This window comes from Engraulis encrasicolus, chromosome 10 (assembly GCF_034702125.1).
Source record: "Engraulis encrasicolus isolate BLACKSEA-1 chromosome 10, IST_EnEncr_1.0, whole genome shotgun sequence".
Classification (NCBI taxonomy): Eukaryota; Metazoa; Chordata; class Actinopteri; order Clupeiformes; family Engraulidae; genus Engraulis; species Engraulis encrasicolus.
This window is the reverse complement of record NC_085866.1, coordinates 15,442,924-15,461,726: the sequence shown is the minus strand read 5'-3', so window position 1 is coordinate 15,461,726 and position 18,803 is coordinate 15,442,924. Positions and strand designations below refer to the sequence as shown.

Below are 18,803 nucleotides of genomic sequence, written 5' to 3'. Positions count from 1 at the left end.
TGTATCGAATGCATTTGGCCTGTGGTCTGTATTTATTTATGTATTTATTAACTTATATGTCTTTATTTTATTGTGTTGTACTGTAATCGTCTTTTATTGTAGGCCTATATGTTTTATGTCATTCTGCTGTGCTGTAACACAAATTGCCTTTTAAAATTGAAGGACATTAAAGCTTACAAGTCAAGTCAGTCAGGCAGGCAAAAAGACAGGCATTCTATGGTGCTCTCTTCATGTTCTGTATGTATGAATCTTTTTGACCCCCTATTTTGACTTTGCTCTTCTCTGCTGTGCTGTTGCAGAGGCCCTCACCTAGGTGTCCTAAGAGACAGGCAGACAGACATTCAAGTTACTGTAATTGGGTACTTTTTACGAGTGATTTGCCATTTTTAAAGATACTGCAGTACCTTATATTACACTTAGGAGGAGATGCTATTATGCAGAGAGACTTCAAAATGAGTTCCTAAATAAGCTAAATACAATATTACCCTGCGTTTATCCAGAAAGACTTGCAAGCAAGGTCATAGACAAGCTAAATTATATAAAATCTACTCTACAAAGTTTGCTCTGCCAGTGTGCAAAAAGTGTTGGCGAGTTAAGAGAAGCACCCATTTTTCTGTTCTGTACTTTGACCTTTCAACCTGTTGGCCGACCTACACGGAAAATGCTCAGTGTGTCTTTAATGGTTCCTTTCTTACCGTAGTGTCCCTCAGGAGGAGGACAGAACACTGTAGTCAAGCCAAGTCAAGTAAAGTGAACACACACACACACAGACACACAGACACACACACACACACACAAACATGTAACCCTGCCAGAATTGGCCCCTAAAAGCATAAAAGACAGAGACAGACAGACAGACAGACAGACAGACAGACAGACAGACAGACAGACAGACAGACAGACAGTGCGGCACACCATTCTGCTTTCTTCAGTGCTATGCTGAGCTCTGCTGTGTTGTGCTGTTGCAGAGACCCTCATTTAGAGAGAGAGACAGAGAGAGAGAGAGAGAGAGAGAGAGAGAGAGAGAAAGAGAGAGTCAGAGACAGGGAGCGAATCTCCTCTATACTACTCTTCAGTATGTATGGATCTTTTTGCCCTCCTTTTTCGACTTTGCTTTGCTGTGCTATGCTGAGCTCTGCTATTGCTGCTGCGTTGCAGAGGCCCTGGCTTGGCTAAGTGCCCCGGCCCCCCCGGGGGCCCCGTAAATCACCCCTGGCTGCCTGGCTGTAGGGATGGCTACAGGGGGCAGAGGAAGGGCCACACATCCTCCCTCCCTCCCTCCCACACGCACTCACGCACGCACGGACACACGCCCACACAGATGCACACACGAAAGGCCACACATACTCCCTCTCTCCCTTCCTCCCGCCACGACAGGGCGCACCCACACATGCACAGATATCACACACCCACACAACACACCAACACATGCCTGCACGTACAGAGGCACACACACATGCACATGCACACACACACCAACACATGCCTGCACGTACAGCACACACACATGCACACACATACACAAAACCTTACCACAGACTCCCCCTATTTCACTCATACTCCCTCCCTCATACTTTCTGTCTCTCTCTCTCTCTCTTTCAGGTACAGGCACACACACAAACACACACACACACACACACACACACACACACACACACGCGGCTCGGAATCATACTCACTCCCAAACAACCCAGACTTTCTCTCATAAACACCTCTGTACACGTTCTCTCATACATGCTTCTGCTCTCTCTCTCTCACCCTCTCTCTTGTTCACTCTCTATCTTTCTCTTTCTCTCTCTCGTGCACACACCCACCCACACACACACGTTTAAACCCAAGACCCAACAGCTGCAGCGTATGCATGTCACTGTAGGCGTCCAGCTCTGCAGCCGTTAGCTACAGGAGGAGAACTTGAACATGCTACCAGGCACAGGAGACTTGGGGATATCAGTGTCCAAAATGTGTGTTTGTAGTACATTGGCTTACTAAAGTCAAATTACTGTCCAGACAGTGACCTCATTACAGTTGGCTGGCTGGCTGGTCGTCCACTTGGCTGTCTGGACACTTGGCTGGCTGTCTACTGTAACCAGGGCCACTGACAGCTTTGGCCGGGCCCGGGGACAAAGTCTTCTGAAAGCCCCCCCTCCCCTCAATACATACGATCAGCACTCTAAATTAACTTTTTTCATCACTAGCCAATATTGCTAGTAGATGTTAACCTTACCAGCCAAACACACACTCACTAATGGGTCAAAGTGGATAGTAAGTTGGTCTTTTCTACCAGCCAAACTGAAATGTCACCATCATTTGGCCGGTGTTTATTTAGAGCCCTGCATACGATGTGCCTCCTCTCTCCATGGGCCCTGGACAACTGACTCCTTTGTCCCCACCCCCATCCCGCCGCTCCCCTGACTGTAGTAGCTGTCCCCTGGCTGGTTGGCTGGCTATACTGCTGGCTGCATATGACGTCAAACGCGATCAGCGAAGATTTAGCCAGCGCTTTGCTCTGGCTGCAGTCAGAGTAGCAGCTGCCTTAAGTTGTCTAGCTCCCGCACAGTTTTAGCAACTCCCCCCCATTTGACAGCTGTGCTGTGCTGCTTGCCGGCAACACTTTGTCCAATTTCGTCTGACATGAATGTCAAAGCTGGCCAACCATTACGGCCTCCAAGTTCAATAGGGTTAGTGTCGTGGTTCCCTTTGAAAACCAGAAAACTTTTTATTTAGTTCATGCCTGTGTGTTTACGACCATTTATTGCACAAGCATCAGACACTTACAGATGTAGAAGATACACTGTTACTACCAGATTTGACAACTACGACATTCCATGCTTAATACAGACCCTCTGGGGCAAAATGTGTCTCAAGATATTTGACATGAAGTACTTGATATGAGGTCCATGAACCCTGTTTGCCACTTTCACTGTTGTGTTTCATCAGCACCCATAATGCAATTGCTCTCAGAAGGAGCATGGTCAAGGCCCTTGCCTCACTAGCTCGACTTCCCTTTAGTAATTGGAGGTATTGTGAAATCAACACTTCCTGAAGAAGAAAAAAAAAAACAACCAAGTTCAGTAACCCTCTCTAGTGCATTTGTATGTCTGAAAAGCCTGGAGACAGAAAAATGTTTCATATTATGACTGGTACTGAGATATATTGTTCAGGGGGGGACAGCAGTTGCCTGGTTCTTGCCCGACCTGTAGTTCCGCACAGCTTTGTGAGCTCCACTACTAGGTCTGGGAGCATGTAGCAGGATTCCATTTCCACAGTCAAAAAAATAATCGCAGCATTTATTGCTTCAATATCAACAAATTCTTTCAAAACCGTTTTCTGTTGATCTCTAAAGCGTCAATATAGTCTATAATATGTCCTGTGACTCCTCAATGCGAGCTGCCAGTGATATTGAAGCGATAAATGCTTGGCATTATTTTTTGAGTCCAGAAATTGAATCCTGCCACATGCTCCTAGACCGATGTGTGTGTGTGGAGCGCCACCAGGGGGCTCCAGAGCACACACACAGAGGTCTGGTAGGAACCAGGCTAGGACAGCAGTACTTAGGACTTGGAAGTGGTGCTTGATGTTCTGGTATAGAGCTCCATCTAGTGTTAGTTATTAAAACAACTGGGATTTCTATAAGAGGACCTTCTCAAGCTGTCACTCAATAGTGACATTTTCATGCCTATTGTTGACCTTCTTGGAATAAATAAATAAATAAATTACAAAGTCTGAATAAACTATTGAGGCTAGTAACTATTTCAAATGGGGCTCCAGTTGACTGCTCAGTCGTCAGCACTGCGCCGCACTACAGAGCCGTGTCTGCCAGACTGCAGTCACATGAGCCCCCTGCTGGTAATACATTTCTCAGATGCAGAACCGTAGACGTGATAGACACAGTAGAGTAGACAAACAAGGAATAACATGGTATGCTTTGTATTTCATCACAATTGTCGTTTATAATTGTGTATAATTACGGTGTTGGTTACCGTTATAGGGGTCTCATGTTGGATATGTATTGCTTCAGCCCTTAATAGGTAATTGAGAGATGTAAAAATTTGCTTTGAAAAAAAAAATGGCATTGTATTGCATTGCAAGTATAACTAGATTGCATTCTCGCAGAAAATGCTGGAAGTGGGCTTGCCTTTTGGGGCAGAGCTGAGCAGTTTTATATTATGTTATATTGATATCTCTATACCTCAATTAAAAACAAACTACTATTGAGAAAACAAAAAAAAGAAAATGAAATGTGGGAAAAATCCATCCACCCAGTCAGAAGTTATGGGCTAGATAATTCAGCCATCTTGGATTCAGCCATCTTGAAAGTGTTGTAGCTCCGCCTTTTGGGGATATACTAAATGGCATACATGCTATTTAAAGTTGGCTAAGGAACACTGCATATGATATAATTTTGAAAATCAACATGGGTCCGAGTGAGATTCGAACTCACAACCTCCATATCTCTAATCCAGCGTCTTTGCCATTGATACTAAATGACATAAATGCTATTTTAAGTTGGCTAAGGAACACTGCATATGATATAATTTTGAAAATCAACATGGGTCCGAGTGGGATTCGAACTCACAACCTCCATATCTCTAATCCAGCACCTTTGCCATTGATACTAAATGACATACCGGTACATGCTATTTAAAGTTGGCTAAGGAACACTGCATATGATATAATTTTGAAAACCAACATGGGTCCAAGTGGGATTTGAACTCATAACCTCCATATCTCTGATCCAGCACCTTAACCATTGAGCCAAGCAGCTGGCTGTTATAAATGTTCCAGCAAGACAATATCATATTGCATTGAAGAGCTGAACAGTAGAATTCAAGAGTGCAGGTGCTCGTTAAGAATAGAATGTTGAGAGAATGTGACAGTTGAGATGGAACCATTGAGATAAATAGAATCTATAGAATATATCTACTGTCAATGGATGGAACCCTTTATTGGCAGCACCTGTTCTGATTGTATGGCAGTTAGTATGTACTCTATGGCAGAGGGCAGAATCACAACAGTTTCTAGTTTTTAGCTTGCCGTTGAAAAAAAAACTAAAAAGAATTGCCACATGTCCTGCTCGCAGATTGGAGTCATACGTGTGATCTTTCTAACAGTCCTTGAATGAAGTTTATAGGTTACAATGGGTCACAAATGGACCTCTTGTGGAAGATGTGCTGACCTCTTCAGAAAGGCACTTCAAAAATAAAAAGGAAAAGCCATTGGGCCAGCTCAGCAATTTTTACACAACTGCCATTTAAAAAGTAATGGGAGTTGGGACATCTTTTCACCGTTTGGAGTCGTCTTCTAGAGCTCGCTAACAACGCGTCAACTAAACTTCTAGGTGAAAGTGTTAATGTTTTATGAACAAAAAAGCTTCCTGCACTCTGATCTCTAGAGGGCTGGAATGCTTTGCATGATGGTTCCGTCCATTGTTTTCTATGGGGACCCAAACTTGCACAAAATAGCCAAAAACAGAAAAACGACAAGAGACACGGACACGCTATAGCAGAGCAAATGATCTCCAAGCCGAGCCGGACGTTTTTTTGTGTTTGAACAGTGTCTCTATCTCAAAAGGCCTTGGAGGAAATCCATTTTCTATTTTTACTGACCTGCACAAGAGAAACAAGCAAGCAAGCAAGTATAAACTGTACTTAGAGATTACTAGAAGCTCTTGCTCTGCAAGCCCGCTGAATTAATACTTGTGTATGTAATCATTATTATTATATTGGTTACCTTTTAGTTTTTTCCAGTTGTGTATTTTTCAACCCTTTATGAGTACTTACATGTATGTGATACTCGTAAAAAATCCTGTGTGTTAGATGGAACAACCGGTATACACATTTTTGAATTATCTGAAAAGACCAGAAATTGTAACGTGAAACAGTAAGGTCAATGCACAGACAGGGAGCAAACGGCTTTAAAAAGAGGGAAACACTTTATTTAGTTTCTGTTTTGGGCCCTAAAATGTTCACTGGCTACTCTAGGGTCATTCACTTCATTGTTTAGGAGCAACAGAAATGAAATTAATCAGACTTTTTTTTTTTTTCAAACAAAAACAAAAATGTTTACCCGAATACATTTTTTTTCCTTTAAAAAAGAAAAAGAAAGTTAAGGAACAAAAAGTCTTTTTGCTGTACAGTCCAGGGGATGTTTAAATGTCATGCAAAACTACTTTCTAAAAACCAAAACAATAAAAAAAGAAAACAAGAACATCCTACTATTTTCTCTCTACTCTACATGTTCTAAGAATATTGTTTTTTTTTCTTCTTTTGAAAGTTAAAAAAATATATATTAACTTAAAATTCAGCAGGTAAAAAGGAACGGCCTGTGGTCTGAGCAAGGAGCTAATAGCCATCACCTGGTACGTGACCTACACTGACTTCATACAACACTGATCAGGAAAAGAAAAAAAAGCAGTCTTAAATTAAACAAATAGCAGTGATCTACGAAATGGAGGACACACCTATAAGAGAGCAGGTCTTGCCTAGTTTTGGCTTCATGAATCCAGTGCTTTTGGGAAAAATAATAAAATAAAACTAATTAAAACTGTATCAGGGATATTCCGAAAACATGATTAAATAATAACCAAGTTCACTCTAAACGTAAGTTGTAAATCTTCTAATAAATGACCAGTTGGACTTTGTTTCACCATGACAAAGAAGTCAGAAGACTCATCTATTAGCCAGATTATCAGCTACTCAGTATTAACATATACAGGGAGGACCTGTTCTCTGGAATACCCCCACTGGTGTCTATAGTCTGCGTTGAATGGGGCACCTAAGTCACGCCCTCTACTTCCTGGTTCATGGGGCAGGGGGGAGTCAAAAAATAATTACTGGGCTTGAAAATTAGTGTTTTTTTGACACCAATCCAAACCTTGGACCTCCACCTATGTACCACAAATCCAAAAATCACTCATTTTCAAGCCCAGTAATCATTTTTTGACTCCCTCTGCCCCATGAACCAGGAAGTAGAGGGCGTGACTTAGGTGCCCCATTGCCATGACTTAACCATCATTTGAGCAATGGCACCGCTACAATCTCAACAATATCACTCTAGAAGCCCGACTTCAATATGCAAAGTGGGCACAAGTGTCTGAATCTTTTCCATTTAAAACAACCATGAACCACAAGTTACCGAGAACTCAAGACACAACAAAACAAAAACATAAAAGACAGCAATGAAGGCTTCCTATTAGTTGGCCAGGCAGGTGGGTGAGGGGTGAAATCAATAAGTAATCAATGGCACTTGGCAGCTGTCCATCTTTTAAGAGTCTCTGCTCCATCTGCCAGTCAATAACTGGAGTCAGTGAGCATCAAACCTTCCCTTCAGGAGTAACATTAGTATTGTTGTCTACCACGCTCACAGTAACAAGAACTGGATCTACAAACACCGTTTCAGTTAAGAGCAACTGGATCACTGCAAACAGAGAGAGACAGAGAGAGAGAGAGAGAGAGAGAGAGAGAGAGAGAGAGAAAGAGAGAGAGAGCGAGAGCGAGAGAAAGAGAGCGATAGAGAGAGAGAGAAATGAATTAAGAGAGGGGGTTGTGAATTCTTCTTAACAGGTCAAAATGAAGGCCACGTTTCATTCTACTGCGTGTTCTCGCTGTCTGCAGTCGTCAGTATCAGCAGGGTTCCTTATTTTCCATGATAGAGAGAGTGGTGGGAGGTGGGAACACCATGCAGCTGTCCAGCTGTATGTCTCCAGATGGTTCTAGGAGCCGGTCAGGTGCACAGAGTTCTGACTCCAACAGGCAGACACGTAGAAACCTCAGCAGCTCCCACGCAACTGCCAAAGAATGTTCCGGAACATTTCACCCGCGGCAGCTTTCCAACTGAAACATTTACTATTTACCATGAAAGTTCACAAGGGGTGAAGAAGAAGACATTATTGCCAATGATGTGACAACACAATTGAGCTCGTCCAGAAAAAATCTAGCTTCATCAGTACCAACTATGTAACAAACTAGTAGTAGTGACCGTGAAAGAGTTTTTTGTTGTTGTTGTTGAGATGTCTGTTAACAATGAGTTAAAAAAAAAAGAAGAAAAAAGAAAACATCTGCATTGTTCGTCAGTCTGAATGGGAGGAAGAAACGGGATTGACTGAAGAACAGTCCGTCCCATCAGTCTAGAATAGATGAAGGGTGGGCAGGATACTGACCGAATAACAGGCCATCCCATCAAGTCTGAATGAGGGGTGGGAGGGAGAGACTGACTGACTAACAGTCCATCTGGATCTAGTGTATATTATGCACCACGACGGCAACCAGCTGGCCTGCTGTGGCCTGGTCCACTGGATGGAGCTTCACCTTTGACAACTGGCTGTGTGTGTGTGTGTGTGTGTGTGTGTGTGTGTGTGTGTGTGTGTGTGTGTGTGTGTGTGTGTGTGTGTGTGTGTGTGTGTGTGTGTGTGTGGAGGTTTATGTCCATGTGTACATTTATGTCTGTGTCTGTATATGTGTATCTGTGCTTGCCAAACTATCTCCATGGCAACCTTGTGCTGTCAGAGTGTGAGGGAGAGCTGTATGGCTGGTGGGATGGAGGGATCGAGGGAGCGCGACGGCTGCTCCGGTACCGGGATCAACAGAGGCTCCTCGGGTTCTAGTTTCGGTACCAGGAGCAACTCATCCGGTTCTAGTTTCGGTACCAGTAGCAGCTCGTCTGGTTCTAGTTTTGGTAACAGGAGTGACTCCTCTGGTTCTAGTAGTGGTGATGATGAGGATGACGAGGATGATGATGACGGTGATGACGATCCTGATGAAGGTGTGGAGGACGTAGGGCTGGTGGTGGTGGTGGTGGTAGTGGCTGGTGACAGACAGGCTAGCTGGTTGTGTTCTGCGGGTGCAGAGAGGGGCTGTCAGACAGCCAGGCGCCCGTTGGGGGAGGGCAGGGGGCTCCAGGAGGACGGGTGCTGGCCGCTGGGGGGCTCGGCGGAGTAGGGGCGGCCGTCGCAGCACGACGGGCTCTCCTCCTTGGCGATGCCCACCGAGCACAGGCGCCGGTGCCGCAGCAGACGGTCCGTACGGGAGAAGTTCTGCAGGGGGACGGGAATGACGAGTAGAGGCAACGCCATTTAGCAAGACATTTCAAGCCAGGTTAATAGCCGACTACTGTATAGCAAAGTATATTAAGTACTTTTTTTTTATCTTGGTCTGCTTAAAGAACACGAAAAGCACATAGTCACAGACACAAAAGAAAAACAGTGCAGGAAAAAAAAACAATACAGCCATTATTTCTGGGATGGACAGCATTGCTATTGCATCTATACTTAAAATACATGTACATTTTGAAATACAAAATTGTATTTTGCCTTCCGTATTGCATGTACACGTAAGTGAATTACACGTAATTTTGTATCAAAATGCTTCCCCCCTGTATTTGTATGTTCTACAAAACTATAAACTACAAAATACTTTCTTCTAAAGAATGCCATTACATTAGGCCTGCACGATTATGGAAAAAAAATCATAATCACGATTATTTGGGTCAAAATCGGAATCCCGATTATTGATTTTTTGCTGAATTTTCTTTTAAATTATGCCAAAATGAAATATAACCAAGAATGAATTATATAAGGGATGAAGAAAATAAAACTGAATTGTAAATAATTATGTAAGAGGGAATAGCATGACACTTAAATGGACAGATTTCTGTCCAGAAAGACCAGCCTGTCAGTATGTTCTGGCTTCCATGTCTGACCTGGTGGCAGCGGTCGCACTGGTAAGGTTTCTCCCCGCTGTGCACCCTCTTGTGTCTCTCCAGGTGGTAGCGCTGGATGAACCGCATGTCACACATGTCACAGCTAAAAGGCTTCTCTCCTGTAACAACACACACATAACGGATAAAGCTCAACTTCACTTTCGGCATCCCAAGATCGGAAAAAATATGGTAGTTTTGATACTACACTACAACACCCGACACAATCGTAAATGCAATAGCAAAAAAAAAAACGTTTGGTCTTGGAGCACTTCCTGGACTGGTAACCTCTCCTTTGAAGTGACTGCTGTTTGACTCCCTGAAGAAGGCAAGGTTTTAAAATGACCAAGGAAAGACAATTAAGGCTTAAATTAAACATTTTGTTGATGGGAGTGCCTTGGAGTTTAATCCGTGTGATGAATGTTGGTTTTGGGGAATCTACAGTGCTACAGTGTGAGAGATTCATCAGTGAAAGTTGTGTGGTGGAGGAGTGAGCTTGTGTGTAAGATGTGATGTAAAAGTGGTTCAGGACTACACCATGGTCAATAGCCTGTATGTGAGAGATAAGTAGCTAAAATGCTAGTAAAACTTGGCTGGAAATTATTTCAGAGTCACTAGCCAATTTGGCAGGTAGCTTATTCTATGGTACGACATATCAGAATAGCCTATATTCTGCACTTTGCCCCTTGAGTATCAATTGTTTGTAGAAAGCACTTATCTTTTTGCTTTAGCGCCTCATCTGCTGAGGTTAGATATACAGGGTCATGATAAAGAAAAAAAGAAACGATATCAAATTTGTGGCTAGTAGAATAACTGCATGGCTAGTGACTCGAGAAAACCACTAGCCACAATGGTCAGCAAGCGAAAAAGTTAATGCTAAGCCCTGGTCTGTGTGTGTGTGTGTGTGTGTGTGTGTGTGTGTGTGTGTGTGTGTGTGTGTGTGGATGTGCAGTTTCAGGTGGTAGCTGCTTCTGAAGGCCCCACAGCAGTGTGTTTGAGGAGTGTGCGGTGTGTGTATGAGGGAGGTGCGTTTGGGTGCGTTGTTGACCTCTGACCTGTGTGTGTGAGGTGGTGTCTCTTGAGGTGGTAGTTGCTTCCGAAGGCCGCGTAGCAGTGCTCGCAGATGAAGGTCTTCTCACCTGTGTGTATGAGGATGCGTCGTTTCAGACGGTAGCTACCTCTGAAAGCCCCATAGCAGTGTGTATGAGGTGTGTTTGAGGAGTGAGAGGTGTGTGTAAGCGTGGTGTATGTGCCGAGTCCTGACCTGTGTGTGTGAGGATGTGTCGTTTCAGGTGGTAGCTGCTTCCGAAGGCCCCATAGCACTCCTCACAGATGAAGTTCTTCTCACCTGTGTGTGTATGAGGATGTGTGGTTTTTCAGGTGGTAGCTACCGCTGAAAGCCCCATAGCAGTTGTGTAAGAGGTGTGTGTGGTGTGTTTGTGTGTGGCGAGAACTGACCTGTGTGTGTGAGGATGTGTCGTTTCAGGTGGTAGCTGCTCCTGAAGGCTCCGTAGCAGTGCTCACAGATGAAGTTCTTCTGCAACTTCGCCAGGTCCTCCTCACTCAGGCTGATGTCTGGCACCTCGATCTGAACAATTACATCACATTACACACACGGCTCTAAATTAACACCCACTAACCGGCCAAATGCTGGTGAAATATCAGTTTGGGTGGTAGAAAAGACTTACTAGCCATTTTGACACATTAAGCCTGGCTCAAACTACACGACTATCGTGCCGATTCTCGGCTGAAAAAAAAAACCCCGTACGACATTCGGTGGAACGTTACCCCCCAGGACCATCGCAAGCGATTGTCGGGCAAGTAGGCGAGTACATTTAGGGTTTAACCCCAAAAAAATTGATACAAAAGGTTTTTTTATGGATTCTATTACTGTTGGACCTGCTAAATGACATACTAAAAATCTAGTAAAATCTGACTTTGGGAAATGGGTTTTTTCAACATGGCTGCCATAGGCTTATTATAAGGGTCAAGAGACACTCCAGGTGAATAGGCCAACAAATTTAGCTTGCCGATATCACCATGAAACTTAATCCGGTGATTACTCACATATTTGTGAGAAAAAAATGTATTGCAAGTTTTCTGAAATGTTATGTTTTAATATGGTAATTGGACTATATCTAATTAAATATGCATTAAATTTCAAAATGCAAAACCTCAAAATCTGAAAAAGCCAAGCTCAAAATTACTCTTTTATTTTGTTTCTAGTAAGCCAGAAGATATCTTCAGAAGAGATTATGGACATATCTTTTTGTTTTGTAGTAAATCTAAAAATCTTTGTGCAGACACACCAGCTAGCATTTTTTTTTTCAAAAGATGATTATTTAACATCTCTCTTAGATAAATAATTGAGTTTTATGTGTCTCAAGTTCTTCCAGACATTCTTTGAGTCTGGTGGTATCATTCTTAGCATGTATCAAGGGCAAGGTCAGCTGTCCTCAAATCATAGCCTCTCCACAGATGTGTCCTAAGGGCTGGTGCTGGGACTCCTATTTGCCATTTACACCACATCACTGGGCCATGTTATCTGTTCTCACAGCTTCTCATACTACTGTTACACCGATGAAGCACAGTTACTTTGTGCCAGATGACTCCACGGTCACACACATTTCCGCTTGCCTCTCTGAACTATCCACAAGTATCAAGGAATGCAACCTTCAGTTGAGACTCGCCCAAATGCACTGCTGGTGATCCCAGCCAAAGATTTAGGTTGCCATGATATCGAGCTCAATATGGATTCTGCTACTGTTGCCTCAAATAAGGCCACAAGAAATCTAGGTGTCATTGTTGATGACCATCTATCATTCTCTGACCACATAGCCTCAGTTTCCCAGTCATGTCCTCTTTTTCATGCCCTAATTGAATACAAGGCCCTGACCCTTGCCTATGAAGCTACAACAGGCCCTACTCTGGCTTACCCGAAAGCTATGCTAAAGCCCTATTTCCTTTCAGGACATTGTCTGTCTCCAGTACCAACCGTTTCACCTTGCCCTCTACTTACACATGTAGTGGCTCCTGTCTATTCAGTTCAGCTGCTGAAAGACCCAAAATACCTAGTGACACCATGATTCATCACTGATGTGCCCTGACAAACAGCACATGGATATTATCATAGCAGTAGTGTCTTTATCCACCCAAACAGCACTCCAAACAAACAGATCCTGAAAACATGTTAGTTCATGCCAATGTAATTATCATGTAGTAACCTTTATTTTAAAAAACTTTGATCTTGAAAATGACACCTTTCCTGAAGTCAGATTTTCCTAGATTTTAGTATGTTATTAAGGACACTTAGAGGTAACAAAATCAGTTGAAAAACCTTTTGTATCAATTTTTTTGGGGTTAGGTCTTTTTTTTGCATAGATGTACTCGCCTAAAGATTTCCTCGTCGTGGCCGACGCTCTAAGATAGAACTTTGGCAGCTCAAAGAGTCGCAGATCGCAAATTGTAGAAATCAAATACTGTTTGATATTTGCGACTGGAAATAGAATGTCGGGCATTGTCTCAGTGGTTGCGATCAGGGATGAGACTGACAGTTGCGATTCTCTTCATGTGTGCGGCGCACCCCAACGTCAAAATCGGACACAAAATCGCGAGTCGTGTAGTTTGAGCTCGGCTTTAGAGAGTGTGTGTTTGGCTAGTTATCTTACCATCAACTAGCCATTTTGGCTGGTGATGAAAAAAGGTGAATTTAGAGCCCTGCACACAGCTGACACTCATATGCAAAGTAGTTACTCCAACGCCCATATTCTTCCAATTAAGTACAGGATTAAAACCCGGTGATCACCCAATCTCAAGAGCAACTCCATACCCATTAGGAGCCAGGACGTAGCCAGAGTTAGAAACATGCAGCTTGCAGGGTTCCTACAGGCTTCCTCAAGCCGAAATTGAAGGACTTTTAAATACATTTTTTGGTAGATAGTGAGATTGTTAGAGCAGCTGTGCTAAATACGGACAAGCATGCTGCCATCCTACAGAAGAGCTGCTGACCACGACGTTACAGTCCAGGACTTCTAAATGACATGGTAGTCCTTCATACTACATACAAAATGGGCCTCCTATGCCAGTCAATGACTGTATTTAGACCAAGTTGAAACACAGGAGTTAGTTGAGTTAGATGTAAACAGAGTGCCATTTGACCAATCAGCCACATCCACAAAGGAACACAGGCAAGGGCACATATAAGCATACAGACAAGCAAATTGGTGTACGAGTTCACAACTCACAACACACATTTCCCAACCACCACAACTTCAAGAGCCCAGGGGGTTAGTGAATTACATGTTATTATTCCAAGTCCACCATTGCTGTAGGAGGAGGCGCTCTGCTGTGCACTTGCCTGTGGTTTCTCGTCAAGTTTGCTGGGCGATATTATTCCCGTCTCCCAGTCACAGTGCGCTGCACTTGCCTGTGGTGGCGGCTGCTGCTGCTGCTGTTTCTGCTGGTCGCGCAGCTTGTTGGGCGTGCCCGACTTGCGGTGCTTCTTCTTGGGCTGCATGTTCTGGCTCTGGCTGGCCCGCATCTCCTTCTCGTCTAGCAGACGTGACGAGGGGAACTCGCCGTCCTTACGGATCATCTGGGAAGAGGGCGAACACAGAATAAAATACAGAATGCAGAAAAAAAAGAGTAGAAGAACAATAGTGTTGGATAGTATCGGACTGTATTATACTGTACTAGAAGTAGATTGTTAATCCTGATTGACATTAAGGAAATAATGGCCATTCACCTGAGTGCCCCGAACAGAGTTGAAAGTCAGCTAGTGAAAGACTTTTGCTCTGTAGTCTCGTACTACCCGTTTTTCTTGGGAGAAAGTGATAACCTGCTGTGCAACGCTATACGAAATACCTACATCAGTGTTTCTCAACAGGGGTGCCGGGGCACCCTGGGGTGCCGCACGCCCCCCTCAGGGGTGCCGCGGAAATGTGGCTGATAAATCATCTGCCATTTACGCACAATAAAGTAAAATATAGATCGACCCAGTCAGCTGCAACTTCGAGCGTAGGTTGTGTGATGTCTCCAAATGTGTTACTTTTCTAAGCTTTTGTGGTATCGGATGCGATGCTACGGCTTGTCGGTTTGGGGTGCCTTGAGGTTTTTCATGAATTGAAAGGGTGCCTCGCCTAAAAAGAGGTTGAGGAACACTGACCTACATCACAATTAACTCTAGACAAAATGTGTTCAGCGTGGAAGAGGTGGAAGCTTGTGACACAACAGCAAAAAGGACTTTAGAATAAAGGACTCAAGAATAAAGTTTGTAATGTACTAATGTGCCCACTGTACTAGTGTAAAGTTGTAAATTGCTCCATGCAGACCAACTGAAAAATCATCAGTCTAAGTTGCATGAAAAGCTAGGAGTATAAATCAATGTAATCAATCGCCCAGCAGTCACTAAAGCCAAGCAACAGCCGGATACAGAGCGAATGAGAGAATAAAATCAAACAACAGGCAGATACAGAGAGAACGAGTGAAACAGAGAGAGAAAGTGAGCGAAAGATAGATAGACAGACAGACAGACAACAAGACAGATAGATAGATAGACAGAGCAATCCAAAACGGAGAGCAGCCTCGCATGATGGATGGATGTATGGATAGCTAAAAGGCTGGAGAAGCCAGGTAAGGTAGCCAGGTAGCGATGGCACATACATGCTCCGCGGCGTTCTGCGACTGTCTCACCACAGGCGAGCAGCTGACTCCCGATGGCAGCACCATGTGGCTGTGTCCGTGCCCGTGGCTGTGGTTATGCCCGTGCCCGTGGTTATGCCCGTGTCCGTGGCTGTGCCCATGCCCGTGGCCATGAGTGTGGTGGTTATGGCCGTGGCTGTGGCCGTGACTGTGTCCCCCCTCCTGGTTGTCCCTCTGTCCGGGCCCCAGGGGTGTCACCATCTTCTTGCTGTTGTTGTTGTTGTGGCCGCCAGACGACATGGAGTTGGCCTGCATGAGAGCCATGCTAGACAGCACCGCCTCACAGCCCAGTAGCCCAGCCTGGAGACAGCCAACCGGGAATGCAGAGGGGAGGAGGGTGGAGAGGTAGAGGAAGAAGAGAGGGGAGCAAGGGACAAGGAAAATAGAGGAGAAAGGAGAGGAGATGAGAATGAATGAGAAGGGAAGAGAGGAGGAGAGAAGACATCACACACACACAAACATAGTACCATCGTACCACCAGCACACAGCTTTAGGCTTCAAGAAAGCAGCATTAGTGGCTTCAAGACAGCCGAAAGAAACATAATCTAACTAGGCTAGCTATGGATGTTGGACAAATGTAAACAAAACACAAAACATACAAGGCAACTTAAAATTCTGACAATGAGAAGAGGAAGGAACACTGACCCATTTCATATGGTCTCGGACATTGCCGTTATGGTTTGACATCGCCAGGCAGGGGGTGAGGTGGGAGTAGTGAGTGCGTGTGAAGGGGGGGAGACTGAGGACGGGGCAGGACAGAAGGGAGTGTGTGTGATAGACCCTCACAGACCCCACTCATCAGGGGGGGCTCACGCCTGGAAACAGAGGGGAGGAGGTGGGAAGGTGTGTGACCATCATATGCCAAATCTTCTCAGTAGGGGGGTGAGAACTTCACTCCCACCACTTGATGAATTTAGGAGAAAGAGGATAAGTCAGGATGAACGGAAGCCAAGTTTATTCTGTGATATGCCCACTACTTGAGGCAAACAATAAGACTTTTCAGAAGGGGGGAAAAAGTAGGAAATATAGATCATAGATAGATCAATGCACCATCAAGCCACAATAGGGGGTGAGGTGCAACATGAATAAATGAACAGACATTAACTTACATCTAAAAGGCCCAGAATGTGGGAAGTGTATTGGCTGGCAGTGTAGGCCTATTTGCTGATAGATCTGCCTACTATTTGGGAGAAAAAAAGACTATGCCTACTTATCGACTACACAGAAGAAGGGAGACGTTTGATTGATGTGTTAGAGGCCGTGTTAAGCCAGTGCACCAAAAAACTATAACAGGGCATGATAGTTCAGCAATCAGATCTGGTGCTACACGACAGTATGGCCATACGAGGATACAATCACTGTTGACGTTGAAGATAAGGGACAGATCGGCCTACGGTATGCCAGACAGAAAGCAGATGAGCAAATAAATAAAGGCATGATAGCAAAACATGATGATGAGAAAACGGAACAACACACAACCTGAACATTTTGGGTGAAGAATAGCAAAAAACGTAGCTGGCCTAACCACTAATAACAGTTTGTAGCGCTAGTCATCTCTCTATGTCTAACTGTGTTACATTAATTTACGTTTTGTCTTTTACGCAATGTACAGCTTACGATGAGTTACTCGTATGTTGTGTTAACGGTGAGCTTGCATGGGCATGATGGTTTTAATTTAGTGGTGTGTGGTATAAAAATAGACAATGCTAACTTGCCCGTTAGCAAGGTACCTTTATTATGAGCTACTGCTAACGTTGGCGGGTCAACTGAATTACTCCTAAAATCAAACATGCTATCATCCGTTAACCGAATTATTGAGGCCGATTATAAAACGTGTGGATGCTAGGTTATATTCTGTCAAAATATGATACATTTGCATGGTCAAGTTCACCACACAAGTCGGTAGCACGATGCTAGATAAAATTCTCTGTAGGGGTTCCTTTAAGTCTATGTGGTAGCTTGCTAGCAACCCCCCAAACCCCACACAAACACAACAACAGGGCGTGTGGTTGAGTTGACCGCCGAAACGTCAGAGGTTTGCAATAAATGTTAGATACAATATCTTTAAAGGCCCCAAAGAAATAGTGTATATTACCTAATATATTTGAATCACTTACCTTCCTTCTAAGGTAGTTTGCAGATCAGTCTATCTTATCGGTCTTACAGTTTTTTGTCAGTTTACAAACACAGGAAACGCTACCGGAAATGCTCCCCAGGGATAGCGCCAGCACGTGACCATATTTCGTGACGTAAGTGACCCATTCAATCGGCCATGCTGGACAGGGCAAATTGTTCAGAGGGGCCCAATGGAGAGAAAGATCAACTTTCTTCAATATTCATTCCTGTTTCTCAAGTACTGGCTGTACTCTACATTTGGAATTAAATAATAACTTCTAAACCAATGCTAAACATTAAAATAAATAATACAGTGATACAACAACTATAAGAACTACAGCTTTTAGGAGTTGACATAATTTGACAATAAATGATTTTAGGACAAACATACAAAAGGTTGTTACTAAAATGGGAAATGCAGTATCAATAATTAAAAGATGTGCTAATTATTGTATGCACTTACTGGCTAAGCAAGTAATTCAGGCTCCGGTATTATCAAACCTGGATTATTGTTCTGTGGAGTGATCATGAGCTAGTATGGGCAATAGACTTAACCCAACAAAGTCCCAAGACTCATGGCACTCTTGAAAGGAAAAATAGCTTCTCTTTTATTTCAGTTTCTTTCCAGTATGCATCTACAGCTAGGCAATAACTCACAATTTTCAAAAGTTCCAGAGAATGGCATTCAATGCATGGCCAATGATGGCAAAATATTACTGTGTGTAAGTGAAGAAAGGAAAAACATAACAAAAATAGTCTTCTTGAGTAACATCAGGGTTAAAAGATTAAACTACGCTGCAAAAGTTCAGGCGTTGTTTTTCTTCAATCTGCTGAAAATGTTCTTGGTCCATCATCAACTTCTAGTTAAGTTCTGATCACCCATCCTTCATTACAGCATCATGTCACAGCGTGGAAAAAATAACACTGACAAACCCTAAGTGAACTGTCAACCAAGCATTAATAATTTCACATCTCACACATCACTCACGCACATCCATTGACGCCTAAGGCACCTGCAAAAAAGGGTGCTGAATGCCTGAGCCCTTTTTAAGAAAAGCTGCCCTCAGCATATAAAACACGAAATATCTCAGCTTCTGAAGCATATACAAATATGCACTAAGTTGCATTTAAACGCTCAGACCCTCATCTTTCATTAGAATGTGTTCATTCATCTCAAACAAACAGAGCTTTTTAATAAAGTTGTCTCAAATCTCATGAGCCTGAATGTTGCGTAATGCAGCTCCAGGCAGAGAGATTCTAGAATGAGAGGGGACATATGGCGGCCATCTTGGTGA

General features: G+C 43.6%; 1 protein-coding gene across 6 annotated transcripts; it reads right to left on the bottom strand.

The window, feature by feature from the left end:
* Window positions 1-5,913: 5,913 nt before the first annotated feature.
* On the bottom strand, window positions 5,914-17,594 carry znf740b (zinc finger protein 740b). Of its 6 annotated transcripts, none has more exons than XM_063208146.1 (9): window positions 17,511-17,594; window positions 16,039-16,208; window positions 15,355-15,693; window positions 14,051-14,287; window positions 11,152-11,281; window positions 10,958-11,041; window positions 10,749-10,832; window positions 9,697-9,815; window positions 5,914-9,031 (listed from the first exon to the last, which is right to left on the bottom strand). In XM_063208146.1, the coding sequence occupies exons 2-9, from the start codon at window positions 16,078-16,080 to the stop codon at window positions 8,855-8,857; spliced, it is 1,212 nt and encodes a 403-aa protein (XP_063064216.1). In that variant the 5' UTR covers window positions 16,081-16,208; window positions 17,511-17,594; the 3' UTR covers window positions 5,914-8,854. The 6 variants fall into 6 exon arrangements, with proteins under 6 accessions (XP_063064216.1, XP_063064217.1, XP_063064219.1 ...); XM_063208147.1 differs by having other exon boundaries at window positions 15,385-15,693; XM_063208149.1 differs by lacking the exon at window positions 10,749-10,832.
* Window positions 17,595-18,803: the final 1,209 nt, after the last annotated feature.

What these genes read in the sequence shown, in the direction of transcription:
- znf740b (XM_063208146.1), bottom strand. Translation starts at nt 16,080, where the DNA reads ATGTCAAACCATAACGGCAATGTCCGAGACCATATGAAATGG. An exon ending in TCCGAGACCATATGAAATGG is followed by an intron (nt 15,694 to 16,038) that starts GTCAGTGTTCCT and finishes GGCTGTCTCCAG; the next exon opens with GCTGGGCTACTGGGCTGTGA. An exon ending in ACACATCCTCACACACACAG is followed by an intron (nt 11,042 to 11,151) that starts GTCAGTTCTCGC and finishes ATACACACACAG; the next exon opens with GTGAGAAGAACTTCATCTGT.